Consider the following 19,049-nt stretch of genomic DNA (forward strand, 5'->3'; position numbering starts at 1 on the left):
GTGCATCTTGCTTCTGCCAGTGAATCATTCCTTTAATTTCCAGCTTTTGTGCCTTACACCCAAAGTCTGAGAAGTCAGTAAGGCTGTAGTTAATGCAATTAAGAAAGGAGAAGGTGGGCACTCAGCACATGATTGACAGTCATTTGTTATCATCTGTTGGCAGTGTTCTCCACTGAAATGATGAATAATTCCCCAAGCCTGATATGACAACATAACCATAGAGCTAGGGCAGACCCTGTTCTTCTCTGCCTAGGAAACGATGAACCTATATATCAAAATATGTATGAGTCCCCCTATGCCTGCATATATTTCCAGGCCTTTTTTTTCAGAATAGTTTCCTTTCAAAAAATGGTTTGATTCCTTAGATCTCAAGACACTTCCCAAAACCAAGCATGCATCAATATTCCACATGTTGAAAACCACTAGAGAGGAAGACAAGCAAAACAGCTCAGCTGGGGGAAAAATGGCCATGTTCTAAAGACATCCACTATGCTTCTGCTGGACCTTGCTTCTTCTCACAAGGGACTTTTCTGAGATAGATAGATAGAGAGATAGAGAGATAGAGAGATAGAGAGATAGAGAGATAGAGAGATAGAGAGAGATAGAGATAGAGAGAGATAGAGAGAGAGAGAGAGAGAGAGAGAGAGAGATACCCTTGAGCTGTTCTGACCCAGTGCACATTCTACCCTATGAACACAGGTGTTGGTTCAGGATCATTGGTTTGTGTCTTGATGAATCTGACATTTCTGAATATAGGTGTTCAGGAGCTCTACAAGGAGTAAACTGCTTGGAACAAGGAGTAAAACTACAAGGAACAAACATCAGATGTTAACTGCTGTTTTGTATCTGGATGTCCATGCAAGAATCTAAAGCCAAAGCAAAGCATTTCTCATGGTTTGGAAATGTCTGGAGCAGGTTCCCTGGGCCACATCATTCAGAAGTAAAGCTAGGCAGGGAAAAAGACTAAGCTCCAAATCTGACTTGTGCCAAAGTTCCCTGGGCCAGAATTTCAATGCTTCAGAATAAAATGTTCCATTAGGTTAGGGTGTTTTTCCTGACCCTGTGCCTTCAGCTGGAAGGACTATAGCAATGAATGCTGCATTCATAAAAAGCATTTAGTATATAAATAACTCTTTGTTGAAACAGAAGCAGTATTAGTACGAACACTTCTCACTGGTCAAAAAGGTCAACAGTGGAATTCTTCAGAAGAATTCTCAAAACTATTATCTTCTCCAAAAAAAGGTGAATATTAGACCCACAACAGAGGTATCCATAATGTGCATGAAGAAGGGGGGAAGAGGCACACAGATGATGCAGGTTTCTCAGGTTTTTTTAGCCACGTGAATGCCTTATAGTAATTAGGGTTTGGAAATTTTTCAAGCTTACTCAGGATTCACTAGGCCTATACTACAAAGATCTCCAAGCAAATGCATGTCCACTATGGCAAACAATACTTCCAGGGCTGGCAGAAATCCTGGTGTTGATGTCACCAGTAAGAACATGTCTGTCAGGTTGGGTTTACGTTGTTAAGGAAAAGAGAATAACTTTTGCTGGGTTGTATTTCATTGCACAAAGACACTCTGCTGATGAAGACATGCTTCTTTTGAAGATGGGTCTGATGAATACAGATTCGCACCTTGACAACTTTTCCACTGTGTGAGCAGGTTTTTAGGGCTCAGTGTGTGCATTTGGCATATGCAATGTTACACAGCCAAATAACCTGGGTTCTTGAGGGCACCAGACTTGATGGTGGAAAACAAAGCTAAGATTAGCTATCTGGAAGACTCCAAAGGGCTTCTCATTACCTCACAGGAGGTAGGACTCTCTACAAAAGAGTCTGATATGCAGGGCTCACCTAATCTTTGTAGAATAATTTTTAATAAATTGTAGTGTACCGTAAACCTTTGTTTCTTCATCTATTAACATCCCCTTTCTCTTGAGACTCCCAACAGTCAGAACAGTGACTAAACCAAAATGGTTTAACTTGTGAGTAAAGGGTCTAGGGAGGGTCCATGGATTATTGGACAGAAAAAGCTGCCAGATTTGCTCAGCTGGCAGAAAGCATACTTGTTCCAAGAAAGGTTCTTAGCTGCTTTTACAATAATACAAAGCCGGTACTCAAGGGCTTACCACTCTAGTGTCCAGCAAGTCCTTGTTACTTATGTTTAAAAGGAAAATCGCCTGTAACTGCCAGGTCATCCGCAGAGCAGAATTTAAATGCAAAAGCCAAACAAGTTCAGGCTCCCTTTTCTTCGGTGAAAAAAAGGCCTGTAGCTACCAGCAAGGAGCCTAAACAGTGGCTGTGAACTGTCATATTTCTGGCAACCCAATCACCGGGTATACTATTACGAACCACCTGTTGCTATAACAACAGAAAATAGGATTAGACTTGAAAGACTGGTTAAGATTCACAAGGAATTTAATAACTGAATTTCATTCTTACCAACCAGAACCTGCTTTATCAGAGGTTTCTTTCTGTTCCCTCTGAAGCCAGTAGTAACATTCATTACTGTTCCATTAAGAACGAGGTTGTGCCTTTCAGAATCTATCTTAATTTTCAGAGTTACATTTTTCAAATTAAAAGTATATAAAATTCCTGGATCATATTCCCTTCAGAATTTTGGCATCCTAAATGAAGCAGACAGTTGCCATATGCAGTGGCAAACCTGGGCTGACCAGCTGACTAACTACAGTTGTCCCATTCCTTCAGACATAAGCAAGTGGGGAACACATAGTTGAGACAGGCTTCTGGCAAATCCTTCCTGAAGCAGCAGCCTCTTGAAGTCTATCACAACCTTTTGCACAGCAAGACTTACATTTTGCACCTTAGACTTTGTGCAAAGGGAATGATTAGTTCTGAGCTGTACAGAGAGGAGCATCAAATTGGTGGGGGACATAAAGCTGTGTTTTATCTCCCTCTTCCCATCTCATCAACAATAACTTCTTCTCAAAAACATCTTCAATCAGATCTTTCTGAAGGAAGGGGAGCAGGGCAGAAGGCAAGCTAATTCCTAAAATAAATCCCTTCCTATTAGCATACCTATTAGACCTCTCTGAGGCAAGCTGCTGTGTCCAGAGTGCTCTCACACTACTGAGACCTTTGCAGTACCACAAATGGTTATGAAGAGAGAAAGAGAGATTATCCCATGCTCTGAATATACATTGCTAAGTTTTAGCTGGGTATCAGGTGAGTGAACTCTCATTCAAGGAAATGTGCTCCAGCTACATAAATTAATCCCAAAGATGTACACAAGGATTTATAGGGTAGATTTCCTAAGTCAGAGTGATTATTCTTAAATATAGGACTATCTAGCATCTCAGGTGTACCAAGAAATGGAAATACTGAAGAAAACTTTGTATTTCTTCTCATTACAGCTCCTCAACTTTCCTTAGCAAAATGGACAGCTAGTTCAACACAGGAAAGCATTGTATGTCCAGAGCCCAACTGAACTATTTGCATGCTTTCAAAATTACTTGAACTATTTACTCTGGAAGAATTGGCACCTGCAGCACTGTCAGCTGTTATGCTATTACACCAAGAGATATACACCAAGGGACATGATTGTGTTTGAGGAGTCAAGAACTGCTTGTTAATAATTTGGTTCAGATGGATTAAACTCACTGTTAAAAATAATGTTGAAGAATATTTTTCATGACTTAGAATTTTAAAAAAATGTTGCAGGGTCACTGAGACGTTATGTGCTAGTGCCACTTGCTGCAGATGCCAATAATTTAAAATACATCATGTTAACAAAGAAATAATGTCTGTACATAATTCTCTTATACTCCATGTACCCTCCTTCTCTCTTCTGCTTAAACACAGCCTTCTTTGTCTCTTTCTTCACAGTTTCTCTCACCTACATATTACTTTCTTGTTCTCTTTCACACAAATTCCCACACTAGCTGTTCTCTCTATACACATAGTGGGTTTTTCCTCATCCTCTTACAGTACCTCAGACACCCTCACAGGTATTTTCACCCCTTATACTCAGAACTTTTTTCTCTCTCTTACACATATGTAACAAGGACACATACATACCTGCCAAATCTAGCACAATTTGGCTATTGTTTTAGTTGCACCTACTACTCAACTGCTTTATCAATCTTTTTTCTATGATTTTAATTTGGGAATCCCAGGTGAATGAGCCCTGCTCATGCTCACTGCAGGCACGGAGAGCATGGCAACTGCCAGACACCCTGGATTCACAGTGCAGATTGACCCAACACTGTGCGCACACACCAGCCGAGCATGGAAAACCTCAGATTCACAGTGCAGATCCCCAAGCACCAGACTTACAGCATGTGCTCAGTATGATACTGGTGAGAAACAAGAACATTACTGGGATAGCTGGCTCCAAGCAAGCACAGTTTGAGTGTCACAGCAGTGCACAGCTGGAATTGGACACGCAGGGTACAGTAGTGTGGCTCCACACAGCACCAGACAGGCTAGTTAAACTAATTAGCTCAGGCTTAATTCTGGCATTGCTAGTGACAGTGCCAGCAGTGGCAAGAGAATGACGGGGTGTTTATGGTCCTAGAAGGACAGGGGCAGGGTGGAGCACAGACAAAACCAGCAGCCGTTTGGAGCTGGGGAGCAGTGGCACATCAGCACCAGGGCTAGAGCCAGAAGCGGGTGTTGCGAGCAGGTTTAGTAACTCGGCAGCAGAGCCAGTTGGGTTCTGCATTGCACTGCGCTAATTAGTCCCCACCCTCAGAGCCAGTGCCTTGCACTTCCTGCAGCTCTCAGTTCATGCTGCTGGGTGACTGTGTACCGCATTCTCCAGCACATCCCAGATTACCCAGGTTTGCGTTACGCAAAATATGGCATCTCCCCTTCAGAGGAGAGAGCAGAGAGCAGACTGAAAATCTACATTTGTATCTAGGGATACCAAATGTTTGTGTTTTTCCATGACATGGTCTCTTTTTCACTAAAACAGAATTCTCAGTAATTTTGAAGATTTCTCCAGGATTTCTGGAAGTGAACGGTCATGTCAGCCTGTGAGTGAGTGTTCCACTAGCTTTGCTGGGGCTGTTGTACACCCAAAAACCCTACAGGCACTCACAGCAGAGCTACAGTGCCTCTGCAGCATGGGAAATTTGAGAAGCACTGCATTTATCAGCCATGCATGAGAACTGTTGCTGTACAGCTGCACCATGGGTCTGACGTCTCCAGCAGAATCCGTTAGATGGACAGAATGCATATGTGACTAACAGCTGACCTGTAACATGCAGCAATGCCAAAGCAGCTAAGCAGCACTGAATTTATTACAATTGTGCACTGTGCTTAGTATTAAAGAGAAGTGCCAGGCAGTAAATCAGGTACCTAGTGTAAACATAGGACTTATTTCCACATGTTACAGAATGCATGTGAACATACTCCTCACTGGAAAATTCTGGAAAGAAATACAGTAGTTCTGTACTTAGAAATCCAGCTTTACACAGGCACTTAGGTTGGAGTAGTGTGAGCAATTCAACAGACTGCACTTGCTAATAATTTATGCAAACATAACACATGCTTTTAGGTTCCAGAGAAAGCCAAGGTTCCCAATCCTCATCTAACTGGAGCTTACCCTAAAGATTCAGCCATCAAATGGTTATGAACACTGCTCCAGCCCATCCCTCAAGTTCATAAAAGACCACCTCCACCTAAATTTATAATGCCACAACAATAATTTGTCAAGCCATCCCTTGTTGGAGTAGAAAATGAATTAGATCTAGTGGACACATACAACCTTATTTTCTTTCTGCTAAAAAAAATATATCCCTTTCTAACTGTATGTTTCTGCTATGGGAACACCCCCATCACCTATAACTAAATTACAGACTGTAGTATACCACTGCACAACACGTGCCATCTGGTGCTCCAAGTTGAGAAAGACCAGGAAAGAGATAGGACTCACCATCTCATTTTCTTCTCCCTGGTTAAGCTGTGCATAATGGTTCTTGGCAGGATTTTCCCCCATGAAATGACCCTCTGGAGACTTCCTAGAGCACCCTCAGGACAGGTCTTCAGCATTGTGTGCTTAACTTCCACACTGAGGGAGTGCTCTAAGTACACACCTTCCTTATAACTCTGCTGATGTTTGAAGAATGGAGCTCCTCCCTCTCTGTGGGGTAGCAGGTAACAGTCATCCCTCCTCCCTTCATTCTGTTGTCGGATTTTTGTGACTGCAAGGGAACATGCAAAATTCACTCAAAGACACGGCAAGAAAGAAAAAGTTAGATCTCACAAGTGTTTGCCACAATATGACTCTGGGTCATAACTGATAGGTGCGATCAAGCACTGTTGTCATGCAACTTTCAGGGGAGGGCAAGAGGGGAATATTTTCCTTTGAGAGATTACCGAATCACTGGAAACCAGGAGTGTGTCCAAATGAGAAGGAAAATAGGCATTGCTGTTGTTAACCCTCTTAGTAACCAGCCTGAACTAAGTGCCCAGCTGTGATCCCCACATATGCTTTGGAGAAAAATTCAAACTCTGGCATGTTAAACAAGGGGCTCAGTTTGTGCAGGTGAATTTATGCACACATAATATGTGTCAGGATGCAGCCATGTAGGATCTGTAATTCATTATTAAGAATCTCATCACAGAATCTCTTCTGACCTTACTATATAGCTTTGGAGAATATCATTGAGGTTATTTATTTACTCCTGAGGGGAAACTGGAATTCGTTGCTGATGTTAGTGAGCTGGATACAAATGTCTCTGACCTCCAAATCAGGTTTCAAAAGGAAGCTGGCAGAAAAAGAGCACTGAGGGTTTTATAACCTCCTTTTTTTTTCTATTGTTGGGCTGCATTTGTGTATTAGTCTTGTGATTCACTCTCATTCTCATTATTATTTCCTTGTCCTTCACTACTTTTAAGTTACACACCAAATATTTTAGGAATTAGGTCAGGAAAGGCACACCTGTTCTTCAAATAAATATGTCAAAGAAACTGAAATATTATTTCTAGGGTGACTGAAACAAATCAAGAGGTGCCAAGTTAGTTTGTACTTATTAGCCTTTTACTTCCCTGTGGCATGGACTTGCGCAAGTCCCAGACATCTCAAGCACCAGGAAAGACCATTGTCTACCCTGCAGTGATCAGGCTCAGAGAAATTGAAATGGTGGAAACAGAGGGAACAGAGAAGAGAAAATGAGGGAGTTAGGTCAATTAATAAAAGTTGTCCATTGCTAATAATGTGAGCCAGTCAAAGATCTGCTAACCAGATGTGCATGTACGCACAGCACGTGGACAGCTATGTGTGTAAAATCCTGGTGCCAAACAGTTTGCGTTGAAGCTGTTTGGTCTTCACACCTAGCACATTTTCAAAAGGAACCGAGACCAGAGGCTGGACAGAAAAGGATATAACTATACAAAGTTAAGGGTGATTGGCTGCAAAAACATCAAGGATAAGGTGCTCTCCATACTGCAGCTTCAGTGTTACTCCTTCCCCCTGCTGCAACTCTGAGACTAGCTTTGAGCCTCTCAACCTTTCATTTTGCTCTGAGACCCAGAAACAAGAATTCCAGTTATTACACAAGAATCACAATTTTCAATTAATAATTAAAAAGAAATAATGTAATAAGGTCCATTTCTGATAACCCTGATTATATGGGGAAACCGAGCATTGCCATCTAAAAGCTATAAAAGACGTGAAACAACTGCAAAGGTACCATTTCCAAGGCAGACTGATGATTTGGGGAAATTATTCATTACTTTGGGAGGTGCCAAGGGTGGAAAACAGGAGTGCCACACACATTTTTTCTGCCTGGTCAGCTTTTGCTGCTTCCCCAAATGTCAGCCTTGCTCTTTCTAGTGTCTGTAGAAGACTAAGGTGCACTAGGGGTCCTTGGCTGCCCTTTCGCAAGAGAAGAGAGATGAGCTGCATGCAAAGTATCCCACCAAACCTGGGTATCCAGGGAAGAATCAAGGCTCACCCAATCTAGTGACTATTCATAGTCTTAGTCCAGCTCCTGTTGACAATTTCTGCTCCTACAGAACATCCTCATTAGGGAGATTTGTATCTTCACAACTGAAAACAAAGAAAAAGCAGATTAAAGGTTTAAAACGTTCAGCATTTCCATAATTTTTCAACCTGTCACAATATTCCAGCAAAATCTCCTAATCCAGAACCAATGAAGATGGTGGAACTTTTTCATTTTCTTGAGCAGGTTCACTTTCTCCTGGAGAAAATACCTCTGTAGCACCCTAAATTGAAACCGTTAGGTATGTGATTCCCTCTACTGTCCAAAGTAAGAATTACATATTAGGTTATAAATGCAGTTACTTTTATCTTGTCCTATGGGGTACTATCATTCTTGGTTTAAAATTGAAATTTGCCTAAACCCCCAGATATAAATCATATAAATAAACAGTCAGGTTAAAATACAAAAGCAAAAGTAAGATTTATAATAAAGATAGTTCTTTAATTTATAAATAAATAATCTAGAAGCAAGCAGAGAAAAAAATGTGCCTCACCTCATCCCTACAACTTTTATCTCAGTCCTGAAAATACGTGTATGTATTCTCTCATCCTTGAGCAACTTGCTCTGAAAAATGCCACTATATAAACAGAAGCCTGACCTATAAACCACCCCAATTCTCTCTTTCTGGTTAGCTCAGCCCATGATTCCCAGTCCTGGGCAGCTCACAGAAAGGATGTTGTGAACCAACTGGTGACAGTCCACAGGACAGCACAGAGAAGAATGACAAAAGAGTCAGAAAACATGGAAGAGGGACTTAGGGTTGTTTAATCTAAAGACAAGGAGACCGAGAAGAGCCATAGCAAGTTTCCAAACACGTAAATAGAGAAAACAATATTCTCCATGTCCACTGTGGATGGAGTTAACTTGCTGCAAGAAAAATTCAAACCAGGCACAAGTGAAAACTTTCTATTAATGTTAGCAAGCACTGGCATTGCCAGGTGAACACTCCAAGACCTGTTGTCTTTATGGACTGGTGAGGCATGCACCTCAGAAATGACACAACTAGAGGTGATCCTGTCTGAGGGGAGATAGTCACATCTGCTGAACTCTGCCAGGTCCTCCTCTGTCTCCCACTTCCATGTGGTCCTGCCGGCAAAGAACCTCCCAACAGCTCAGAGAAGCCCATTTGGACGCACCTTGTGTTTTCCAGCTTTCAAGACAGCCCTGCCACCCATTTCACGCACTTGAGGGCAACAACAGCTGGGAACTCATCTGGCAAGCTTATTTAAGTTGGGCGGAAGACCCCAGCGCAAACCCAGGCCTCCACCCGGGGTGGGGCCTCACCACCCTCCGCAGCTCTGACCCGGGCCAGGCCGCCCGGGGGTGCCCCTGGCCAGCGCGGGGGCACCGGGGTGAGGCGCCGAGGCCTGGCCCTGCCCTCGCTGGGGTGTGAGGGGACACACAAGGCCCGGCTGCGGAGGAGCCGCAACCCCTCCCCGCCTCTGCGCGCCTCCTGGCCGGGCAAGCCCCCAGCGGTGCTCCCTCAAAACCCTCCCCCTGCCGCCGCCGTGCCCGGAACCCTTGCGCGGAGAGGCGCGGTTTCCAGCCGGGCTGGCCGCCACGGACCGCGGTGGCCGGAAGCGGCGGCAGCGCTGTCAGCCCCGCGGCCGCGGCGGCCCCACCTGCCCTTGCCCGCGGCAGCCCGGGGTGCCAGGCGCGGCGGCGGAGCCCTGGCCGGCGGCCGCGGTGCGTGCGGCTCCTGCGGGCCCCTCCCGGCCGTTAGAATGTGGCGGACACGGGCGGCGGCGCCTTGGTGAGCGGGGCGGGCCGTGGCAGGGGTCAGGGCGGGCGCTGCGGGCCGCCGGCGGGCCTGCCCCCTGGGGCGCGGCGGCTGTGCGGAGTGAGCGGCCGCCGGAGTCGCCACCCTCTTGCGACCTCGGGGCCTGTGGCCCAGGCGCGGTGTTGGTTGCAGCGCCCGTCCCGGCTAAGCAGGCCCTGGGCACCAGTGGGAGCGGGGCTGCCCGCGGGGGAGGCCGGGGCCGCCCGGCGCGTCGGAGTGCCAGGTTGGGGGTGGGGGGATGTGAATGGCGTAGGGGGGAGCGTGAGGCTTGCCGGGGTGCGGCCGCTGCTCCCAGGCGGGGAAATTCCTCGTTCTTCAGCTCCCCAGGGGCCTGGGGCTGCGATGTGAAGGGAGCTGGGGCTCCCGCATTCCTGCCCTAGGGAGCTCGGGCCAGCTTCGTGTCCAGACGATGGCCCTCCCCAAGGTGCCCTACGTCCCTCCGGGGTTTGACTGTTCTACACAGCTCCGGACAGGAGTGGCGAAACTGAACGACCGGTAATCTCATCATGTTCCGAGGCAGATTTGGGAGCAGCAGTACAAAAATAAACGTTACCTAGTGCTGAGCGAAAAAGAAAATACCACAGTGCTTTTTGTTGGGTTACATTTGAAAGACTGCTTCACACTCACAGTGAATATATATGTATGTATACGTAAGTGTATATATAAACTGTCTTTCCAGAAAATTGTTCACAGCAGAGATGGGGATTTTTTGAACTGTTAAACTGGAGCAGTATGTGTAAAATGTTATGTGTGACTTCAGGTGGAATGCTTGGCTATCAGTAGTAACAGGCCACTTTTCCTTGTTTTATGAGGTATCTATAATCACACTGCGATGCAAGTATAGTCAGGTTGCAGGCCTGTAATCAAGCAGATTCTAACAGCAGAGCTACTCATGTCTAGAAGGCTAATTTTTGTTATTGTTGTTAAAAACAGCTTTCCAGAAGCTTTAAATATGGAACTCATTAAATACTTCATTTCATAGCATTGTTTTGACACCCTTTTCAGTCTAACTGCACTATACATGGAAGACCTTAAGGTGATGATTTTTTTTGTCCATATCTGTTTTTAGTAGTGAGAGAAGATGGAAGTTTTGTTATAATGATGGAGTAGTGGAGTTTTTAATGAATTTTAAGATTTTATATGTGCAATTAAAGCAGGTAGGGTTTGAAATACGTGATAGCACTCAAAAGGCAATTGTTGATCAAGTGGACAGCAAGTTGCCCACGAGCCAGCAGTGTGCCCTTGTGGCCAAGAAGGCCAGTGGGATCCTGGGGTGCATTAGGAGGACTGTGGCCAGCAGATCAAGGGAGGCGATCCTCCCCCTCTACTCTGGTGAGGCCGCATCTGAAGTGTTGCGTCCAGTTCTGGGGTCCCCAGGTCAAGAGAGACAGGGAACTGCTGGAGAGAGTCCAGTGAAGGGCTACAGAGGTGATGAGGGGACTGGAGCATCTCCCATGTGAGGAAAGGCTGAGAGAGCTGGGCATGTGCAGCCTGGAGAAGAGAAGACTGAGAGGGGATCTTATCAGTGCATACAAATATCTTAAGGGCAAGTGTCAAGAGGATGGGGCCAGGCTCTTTTTAGTAGTGTCCAGTGACAGAACACGGGGCAATGGGCACAAACTGCCACACAGCAAGTTCCATCTGAATATGAGAAAAAACTTCTTTGCTTTGAGGGTGACAGAGCACTGGAACAGGCTGCCCAGAGAAGTTGTGGAATCTCCTTCTCTGGAGATATTCAAAACCTGCCTGGATGCAATTCTGTGCAGCCTGCTCTAGGTGAACCTGCTCTAGCAGGGGGTTGGACTAGATGATCTCCAGAGGTCTCTTCCAACCCCAACCATTCTGTGATTCTTGCCATAACAATTTGTGGTGAAACTCTGTTTTTCTTCAGTTTAAACATACAGAATGCTGTAAAACACAGTGTATTTTAAAAGAACAATCACAGAGAAGAAAATTACATAATACTACAAAATGCCTTTAACCTAGGTGAAGACTAATAATGAAAAGTGGCTGCCATAGTATATTACTATGGTCTCTGCTGAAAAATATTGAATATCTGTGCAATGTTAGTGACTGCAAAACAAAAGAAATAACAGCTTGGTCATCAGCTTGCTGTGTACAGGCTTGCCACACCCTGATTTAAAAAACTGTCTTCAAAAGCAAGATAATAAATTCTGTAGTTATGTAGCCACTTTTGCATTGGTTCCATCTGTGGTTAATTTCTGAACCTCTTGCAATTCCATGTCAAAGAGGAGAAACTTGTAACTCTTTAGGGATTATTCTGCTCCTGCTTGTTATCCTCTTTCTAGATATTAAGTTCGTTATTGCAAAGGCACAGACTTCTAGATAGCTTAGTGTAGCAGCAAGAGAATACCCTTCAAAATCATAGTGACTTTTATGAACATTCATAACCATCAGTGGGATTCCCTTTTTTTAAGCTTTTCATTACACTGAAGGAAACTTTTAAATGTAGTTCATCAAGAGAATTGGTCTTTTAAGAGAGGAAAATGTCTCAATTTGCATAATCCTGATTTTTAACTTCCAAAAGCTCAAAAGTGCTTTTGTAAGTCTTCCACTTCCTTGGACATTAAGAATATGTCTGTCATGGACAATGTCATCTCTAATACATGGAAAATCCCAAGGCAAAGAACTCTGTAGAGCATGTTTATTAGAAAATGCTGTAATATTTTCCACTTTGTATGATGCACTTATTCTCTTTTAAGATCTGTTAATTTAAAATTATTTAGGATTACATGTGGAATGATTTGCCTTCTCAATCTCACTTTCAAAGTGAAGCACTTTTTTATTTGTGCCCTTGTAAGTAAATGCGCTCGATAATGTTGAAAACTCTGAAAAAAGCATCAAGGGACAAGCGTTAATTTCAAGAACTGTAATTTCACTCATATTTTGCATCCAGTAAACGATTTAATATTAACCATTCTGATATGATGGTAAGACTAAAAAGTTATAGAAGAAATTGCTTTTTCCAGAGCAGTTCTTTCCCCAAACTACCAAAGCTACCTGAAGATGTTGAAGCATACAGATAGTATAATTACAATTATACAAGGAGCTTTATTCCAACATGTGTGTGTGTTTTAACGTAGGCAGGATTCATAAGGTTCCTGTGTTTTAACATGTACTTTTCATGTCTGAGCTCTGTATTCAGAATCAAATCCATCAGACTGAAATTTTCCCTCTTGCATAAATCTGAATTACTTTATTGAAGTCTTCAACAAACATGGTGCAGCCATCTCCAGAAGTCTTGTCTATGCATGACCTAAGACAAAACAAGAATGCTGTAATCCTAGAATTGCAGAATATTAGAGTGAAAGGAACTGAAAAATGTAGTATTTCCAAAGGAGAATCTGCTTTGCCAGAAGAGGACAAATGTGTTTTGCAAAGGAGTTTGTGTATTGTGTTTTTTGAAGTTTGAAAATCCTCTACAAACTTATGTTCTTTAACAGTTAATTTTGAGTAACAAGATGGGCCAAACTGTCAAGTTTTCTTTTTCTTTTATGTTTCAAGTTGATCGTATCTTCTATGGACTCTTAGCTCCTGTTTGCCCAAACTGTGTTTTACCACAGACATGTTACTTGCCTTAATCCAGTGTGGAAGTTAAATTTAATTCATAACAGACTTCATAAATGGTATTTAAGTTTTTGTTTCTGTAATCACTAGAAATGCTATACCGATTAATGATGATTACATTTTAGCTGGTTACAAATAAATTAGAGCATCATTCTGAATGCACAATTTGCAGTTATCATTGGTATGCTACCAGGGAAATAAAAAGCTGTAATGTGAATTGCTTATAGAGAGGTTATTGAGTTAATGGTATGTTGAGGTAATCTGTTACTTAAAGAGGTTTTATTTCTTACTTCTAGTGTCATCTGCCGGAGTCTAGCAAATAGCAGCTATGGAATAAAAAGAAAATCACCACTTCAAAACTTGCATCTTGTTTCCCGAAGCATACGTCATCCCTACTATCCGAGTTCAAAACTACAAAGACCTCCATTAAGGATATCTATTCAGCTGTTCTCTTCTCTTAATCGTCTTCCCCTACGCAAAACAAAACTTTTAAATGTAAAATATGGATACCCATTCCACAGGAACTTTTGGCTAGCTAGACTAGCGTCAAGGCTTCTCAAACTTCGCTATCTTATATTAGGATCTGCTGTAGGTGGTGGTTATACAGCTAAGAAGGTATTTATCTGTGGAAGCTATTTTGTTATTATATATACTTCAGAAATGTAGTTCTTGGTATACCCACAAAAATGCAAGATATCATTGTTTGGTTAACTAATGACGGTAAAGATGAATGAATATGGAAACAAATTTTTTTAAAGCGCTAGTATAGATTCTGAAAGATCCAAGTAGTAGTATTCATATCTAAAAGATGGTGGATTAGTATGTTTTATGTGTAGGTATTGCTTGTAAGCTTCTCTACATACATTTGTTTTTCTACTCTTTTTTTTTTTTTTCCTTTTTTGTGTTAGACATATGATCAGTGGAAGGACATGATGCCAGATCTCGATGAATATAAGTGGATTGTTCCTGACTTCATTTGGGAGCTTGATGAACATATTGACTTCGGTACCACAAAAGCTAAAATGTTACTCTATCTAAAGGCTAGCATATGTAAAACCTAAACATAAGGGTGTAGGTCCTCGGTGCCTCTCTCCAGTAATTCCTTTAACCGTAATTTGGCTGAACTTGCATTGTTAGCATTTGGAGTGTGTCTTACTCCAAGGTGTTTGTATCAGTGTGTTTGTAAGAAGAAATTAAGCATTGTTTAGCGTTGGTATTCCATAGTTCATCCTTTCATTTGAGAATGTTTGTAGTCGTTTCATATGGCCATATAATCCTATTATTGAGAGGAGAGCTGCAGCATGATCGGGGGACTTACAAATGTTTTAGTGCAAAGTTCATGCTTTCTGTGTGAATGACACAAGTAAAAAATGTAAGTAGGTAAGTAAAAGATACATATGAGTAAAAGACCAATTGAAAATGCAGAATAGTGAACCTACCTATCTACAAAATTATCTTGAAGATACAGAAGAAAAGAAAATACTAAATATAGACTGTTTCCCTGAATCTTCTGGTTATGGTAGGGCTTTTTGCGTATTTTCAGATGAAAGGGATAAATCTAAAAAACAATCCTTGAGTTACTTCTTATACATGCAGGATAGTAAAGTGGTGGTCTCATGGGGGTTTTTTTGGGGGGGAGGGAACAAACTTTGAGATCTTAACTACATGTATGAACATTGCATAGATAGATGCAGAGATTGAATGAGGCAAATGTTTTCCTTTGTTACTGCTAGAGGACAGTACATTTTTGTAGTGCATTAAAGCTTAATAAATTTGGGGTTTTTTAAAGGGTTATGAAATTGGCTTATATATGAAATTGAAAAATAAACTTTTCTTAAAATGGACAAGAGGTGAGCATAGTTAGTGTTGTGTAATTTTAAAATATCCTCTACAAAGTATGTAAAGAATAATGTATGAAGTGTGAAATGCAGCAGTGTGTTTTAGACAGTTTTGAAGTACCTGAGGCAGCCAACTTATCAGTAAGTTCAAAGTCTAAAAAAACAATTGGTTTTTCAGATTTGATAATCTTTCCCAACACTAATGGGGGGAGGTGCATGTGGAAAGAAAGTTTTTAATTTTTTATTAAAGGAAAAAGCCATGTCCTGAAACAGTTGCTAGGTTTTACAACCTAAGCCATTTTTGTTCACAAATATAGTAGGGAAAACACCCTACTCATTAGCTATTGTACTGTTTTCCTAGAGAAACTTATCAAAGCCCTTCCTGACGCAGATGACCTTGCCAAACTTCTGCCTGACTTTGACAAGATTGGAGAGAGCTTCACATCACTGAAAGGATTTTTTTCTCCTGGTGAGAACAATTTTTCAGCTTAGTTTTAATTTTGAAAACTTAAACTATTACAAGATGAGGTCACAGATATGTCCTTAGACACTAAAAGGAAGCGGATCCTGAAAATGCATGGCTTTTCAGTTAATATCTCATCCAAAAGTGTTTTGGACACAGGTAAGTGTAATGTATTTTTAAAAGCAAGAGCTCTAGTAGCAAGTACAGAGAACCAAAATGAGAAATTGAATAGAAAACTAGATTTCTTGTACAACACTAAACAGTTCGGAAGCTAGATTGCTTCAGTGAGTCATAGAAGCTCGATGTGTCCAGCTGGAATTTGGAGAAGGTGAGAGTGGCACTGGACAATAACAGTACCACAGCCATTAAAGGAAGAAAGAGTTAGATTATTAAAAATGATGGTCCTTAATGTTGCAAGCATGTGAAAGAAGAGATTTGTAACAGAGGTATTCTTTTGGGCTGAATGGTATTTTCCATCTGGATACAGCTCCAGAAGGACTTGCTTGAAGATATAGCTTAGGTGGTAAGGGCTGCATTTCAAAGGAGTAGGTAAACGTTCAAAATCCTTTGCAAAGGACATGGGGATGGTTTGTTGATTCAGTGTGTTCAGGTAGTAGTAGGCTTAATGGTTTTCAGTCTTTGGGAGACTTAAATAAGACATTTCTGATCAGTGGGCTTTTTAAAACTAAAAATGATTGATTTGATCACCATATCTGGCTTGTTAATGAGCACAGCTCAAAACTTACCCAGTCATTCTTGTCATGAAGTACAAGATTATTCCTATTAGTAATACCTTAATAATTATCAAACCATGTAAATCTGTATTCATGAAAGATCCTATCTGTGAAGTAGTAGAGTCAGTGCTCTAAGTGTGTTTGAAAATATATCTGTACCAGTGTGCATAAGGAGCATATTTTCATTGTCTTAAAATACTGTCAGTGGCGGAACTAGTTTATTAATCTTACAAACTCAGCGAGCACCTAAGTAGGGATCAAGTTCAACAGAGTGACAAGTAGATTACAATCTCCTATGTATTTTGGCTGTTTAAAAATGGTGGTGTTTTTGACTGGTATTGCAAGATGTCACCTATTATGTGTTATCATACTCACATGGCCATAGTTGCCATTTATAATTGTGTGGTCCTCCAAATGAGACAAAGATCCCTCATCTTTGTTTTGCATTTTGGTTTGTATTTATAATTTTTATTTCCCCTCTTCTGCTGATTTTTCACAGGTTACAATTTGGTTAGTGAAGTCATAGGAGCTTCTGATCTACTTCTGTTGTTAGGTGTGTAAAAGCCCTTTTTACTGCCCTTAACCTGCTTCTTTAAAGCAAACTGTTAAAACACTACTGTACTAAGAGGAGTGAATATCGATGTAAACACAACTGTTTACGGCAATTTAATACTGATTTACAAATAATTTCCAATTACTTTGAAAATAATTAGATCCTCCCCTGTGAGAATGAATAGTTGTTACTTCTTTGCCACAGTCCTTAGCTTTTTATTTCAGGCATCTTCCAGAAGTTTGTTTTGAAAACCTATGTCATTACAATAGGAAAGAATTTATTTTGTTTTCTAGTTACAATAATACCAGTGCAATTTGCATTATCCTTTCATGTTTATCAGAAATAATTAGTTTTATGATGTTTTCAGAATTTTAATAGTCTAACTCAGGGGTCCTCAAACTACAGCCTGCGGGCTGGATATGGCCCCCTGTATTTGCAGACACACCCCCACCACCCCCCGCCAGGGGCTGGGGGGGGAACCAAGCAGCCGCAGATGACTGCCTGCCACTTATTCCACGCGCCGGCCCCCTGTTTAAAACGTTTGAGGACCCCTGCTCTAACTGAAGCTGCCTACACCCTTGTGATATTACTAATCTGAGTCACAAACTAGATATAAAATTTTCAGATGGGTTTTAAACTTAATTTCTTTTTCAGTTTCTGAAGGTAGATCTTTTAATAGGAACTTCAAAGATTATGGAATTAATAATTCATAGGGGTTGAAACTTTAATTTTATTGTAGGTGTAGTTTGAGAATTTTCAAGTGCCTTTTGCATCTTATGATGGGTTTCTGTAATTTTATCCTAGGTTCTCCAGGAGAAACGGCATTCAGAGCTACTGACCAGGGATATGATAATGACAAACAGTACAAGAAGGTAATTACTCTCTTGCAAACCTAAAAATGCCTTGATAACAGGTAATTTTTTTTAGAAGTGCTTCAATAGCTAGTTGCAGCTGTTTATTTGAAGCAGATGAATAGTATTTATCATTGAAAATTACTTGAGCATGCATCGTTGCTTTTAGTATATAAACAGTACAATGATAGTAAATATTTTGGTGTAAGGAAAACATAAGGCAGTCATAAATCTTTAGGAATTGTATTTTTAAGAAAATTGGTTTGTGATATTGTAATTTTAGGTAGTTTGTGTGCATTTACAATTTTTCAGGGCGTGTTCTCAGTGGCACTTAATCTTATAGCTTATTACTGAAGCTGGTTTAGGCTTTTATAGTTATTTTCAAGCATTTCTGCTTGCAAGCTCATTTCTGTTGGCGTGTTCACAGTTGTGATTCTTACTTAAAGATTTGTGCCTTAATAAAGAATTTCTATTTCTTAAAGCAGTCTGTCTTTTTACTTTCTTTGGATAAAGCATACATCTCAGTTTTGTTATCTTCTGGAAAAAAAAATGTTACTGTATTTTCATAACTGAATTTTAGCATTTTTTCAGTGAAGTGAAGAAGGTGAAGTTTTTTGGGTTTTTTGCTTTCATGAACAGTAGATCTTATTTCTATTAAATTTTAACTAAATTGTAACGTTGCTCATTCTTTAAAAGCTCTTCATTTTCCCTGTGTATATTTTTTAAATTAATTTAAAAAATGGAAGGAAAACTGTGTATTGAAGAATTTGTAAGTTATTATATATTTCTTTTTGCAACTGAAAGTGTCTCAACTATAACAGCTGCTTTTTATATAAAAGACATTTCTGTATATGCAGGCATGTATACATTTTTTCTACATTAATTCTGCATGGCAATATCTAGTGAAACCTGTACAAAGCTTTTGTAACTGGTTTTTTGCCTTTAAAGCAGTGATGGATTTCTACATGACAATTAAGTTGAGGTTTTGTTTCCCCTTGTCAGTAAACTGTCTATATATATTGTTCTGTTTTGTTTTGAGTGATTGCTTAGCACAGGTTTCACTGTTTAAGACATAAAAAATACTATTGATCTGTGAAGAAGTGGCCATCTTAGTTTATTGTCTTTAACTGAGATTTTTACTGAATACCAGTATTATAACTAATACTTAGGATTAATCTGCTTTTTTTAGGATGCAGTGACAACTGCATTTTAATGTTGCCAACAAAGTTTGTGGTACTGAAAGTATCAGCCTGTGTTAAATCAGTATGATT

At 40.9% G+C, this 19,049-nt stretch overlaps 2 protein-coding genes across 10 annotated transcripts in view; one reads left to right on the plus strand and one right to left on the minus strand.

The window, feature by feature from the left end:
- Nucleotides 1-9,401, minus strand: part of LOC130158386 (probable cation-transporting ATPase 13A4) — a 51,340-nt gene extending 41,939 nt beyond the window's left edge. For 4 of the 6 annotated variants that reach the window (XM_056359100.1, XM_056359101.1, XM_056359099.1 and 1 more), the window contains exons 1-3: nt 9,108-9,401; nt 7,924-8,018; nt 6,061-6,168 (exon numbers count right to left, since the gene is read on the minus strand). In XM_056359100.1, coding sequence (XP_056215075.1) covers nt 6,061-6,147 — 87 coding nt within the window. In that variant the 5' untranslated portion in view covers nt 6,148-6,168; nt 7,924-8,018; nt 9,108-9,401. Of the gene's footprint in view, nt 1-5,900; nt 6,169-7,923; nt 8,019-9,107 lie in introns of all 6 variants that reach the window. The other 2 variants (XM_056359098.1, XM_056359102.1) reach the window with 2 other exon arrangements.
- A 132-nt stretch (nt 9,402-9,533) lies between these two features.
- The window catches only part of OPA1 (OPA1 mitochondrial dynamin like GTPase), a 53,418-nt gene continuing 43,902 nt past the window's right edge, over nt 9,534-19,049 (plus strand). For 2 of the 4 annotated variants that reach the window (XM_056359105.1, XM_056359107.1), the window contains exons 1-5: nt 9,535-9,724; nt 13,636-13,954; nt 14,248-14,344; nt 15,539-15,646; nt 17,732-17,799. In XM_056359105.1, the coding sequence (XP_056215080.1) occupies nt 9,696-9,724; nt 13,636-13,954; nt 14,248-14,344; nt 15,539-15,646; nt 17,732-17,799 (621 nt within the window). In that variant the 5' untranslated portion in view covers nt 9,535-9,695. Of the gene's footprint in view, nt 9,725-13,635; nt 13,955-14,247; nt 14,345-15,538; nt 15,647-16,873; nt 16,928-17,731; nt 17,800-19,049 lie in introns of all 4 variants that reach the window. The other 2 variants (XM_056359108.1, XM_056359106.1) reach the window with 2 other exon arrangements.

Source organism: Falco biarmicus, chromosome 13 (assembly GCF_023638135.1).
Source record: "Falco biarmicus isolate bFalBia1 chromosome 13, bFalBia1.pri, whole genome shotgun sequence".
Taxonomy (NCBI): domain Eukaryota; kingdom Metazoa; phylum Chordata; class Aves; order Falconiformes; family Falconidae; genus Falco; species Falco biarmicus.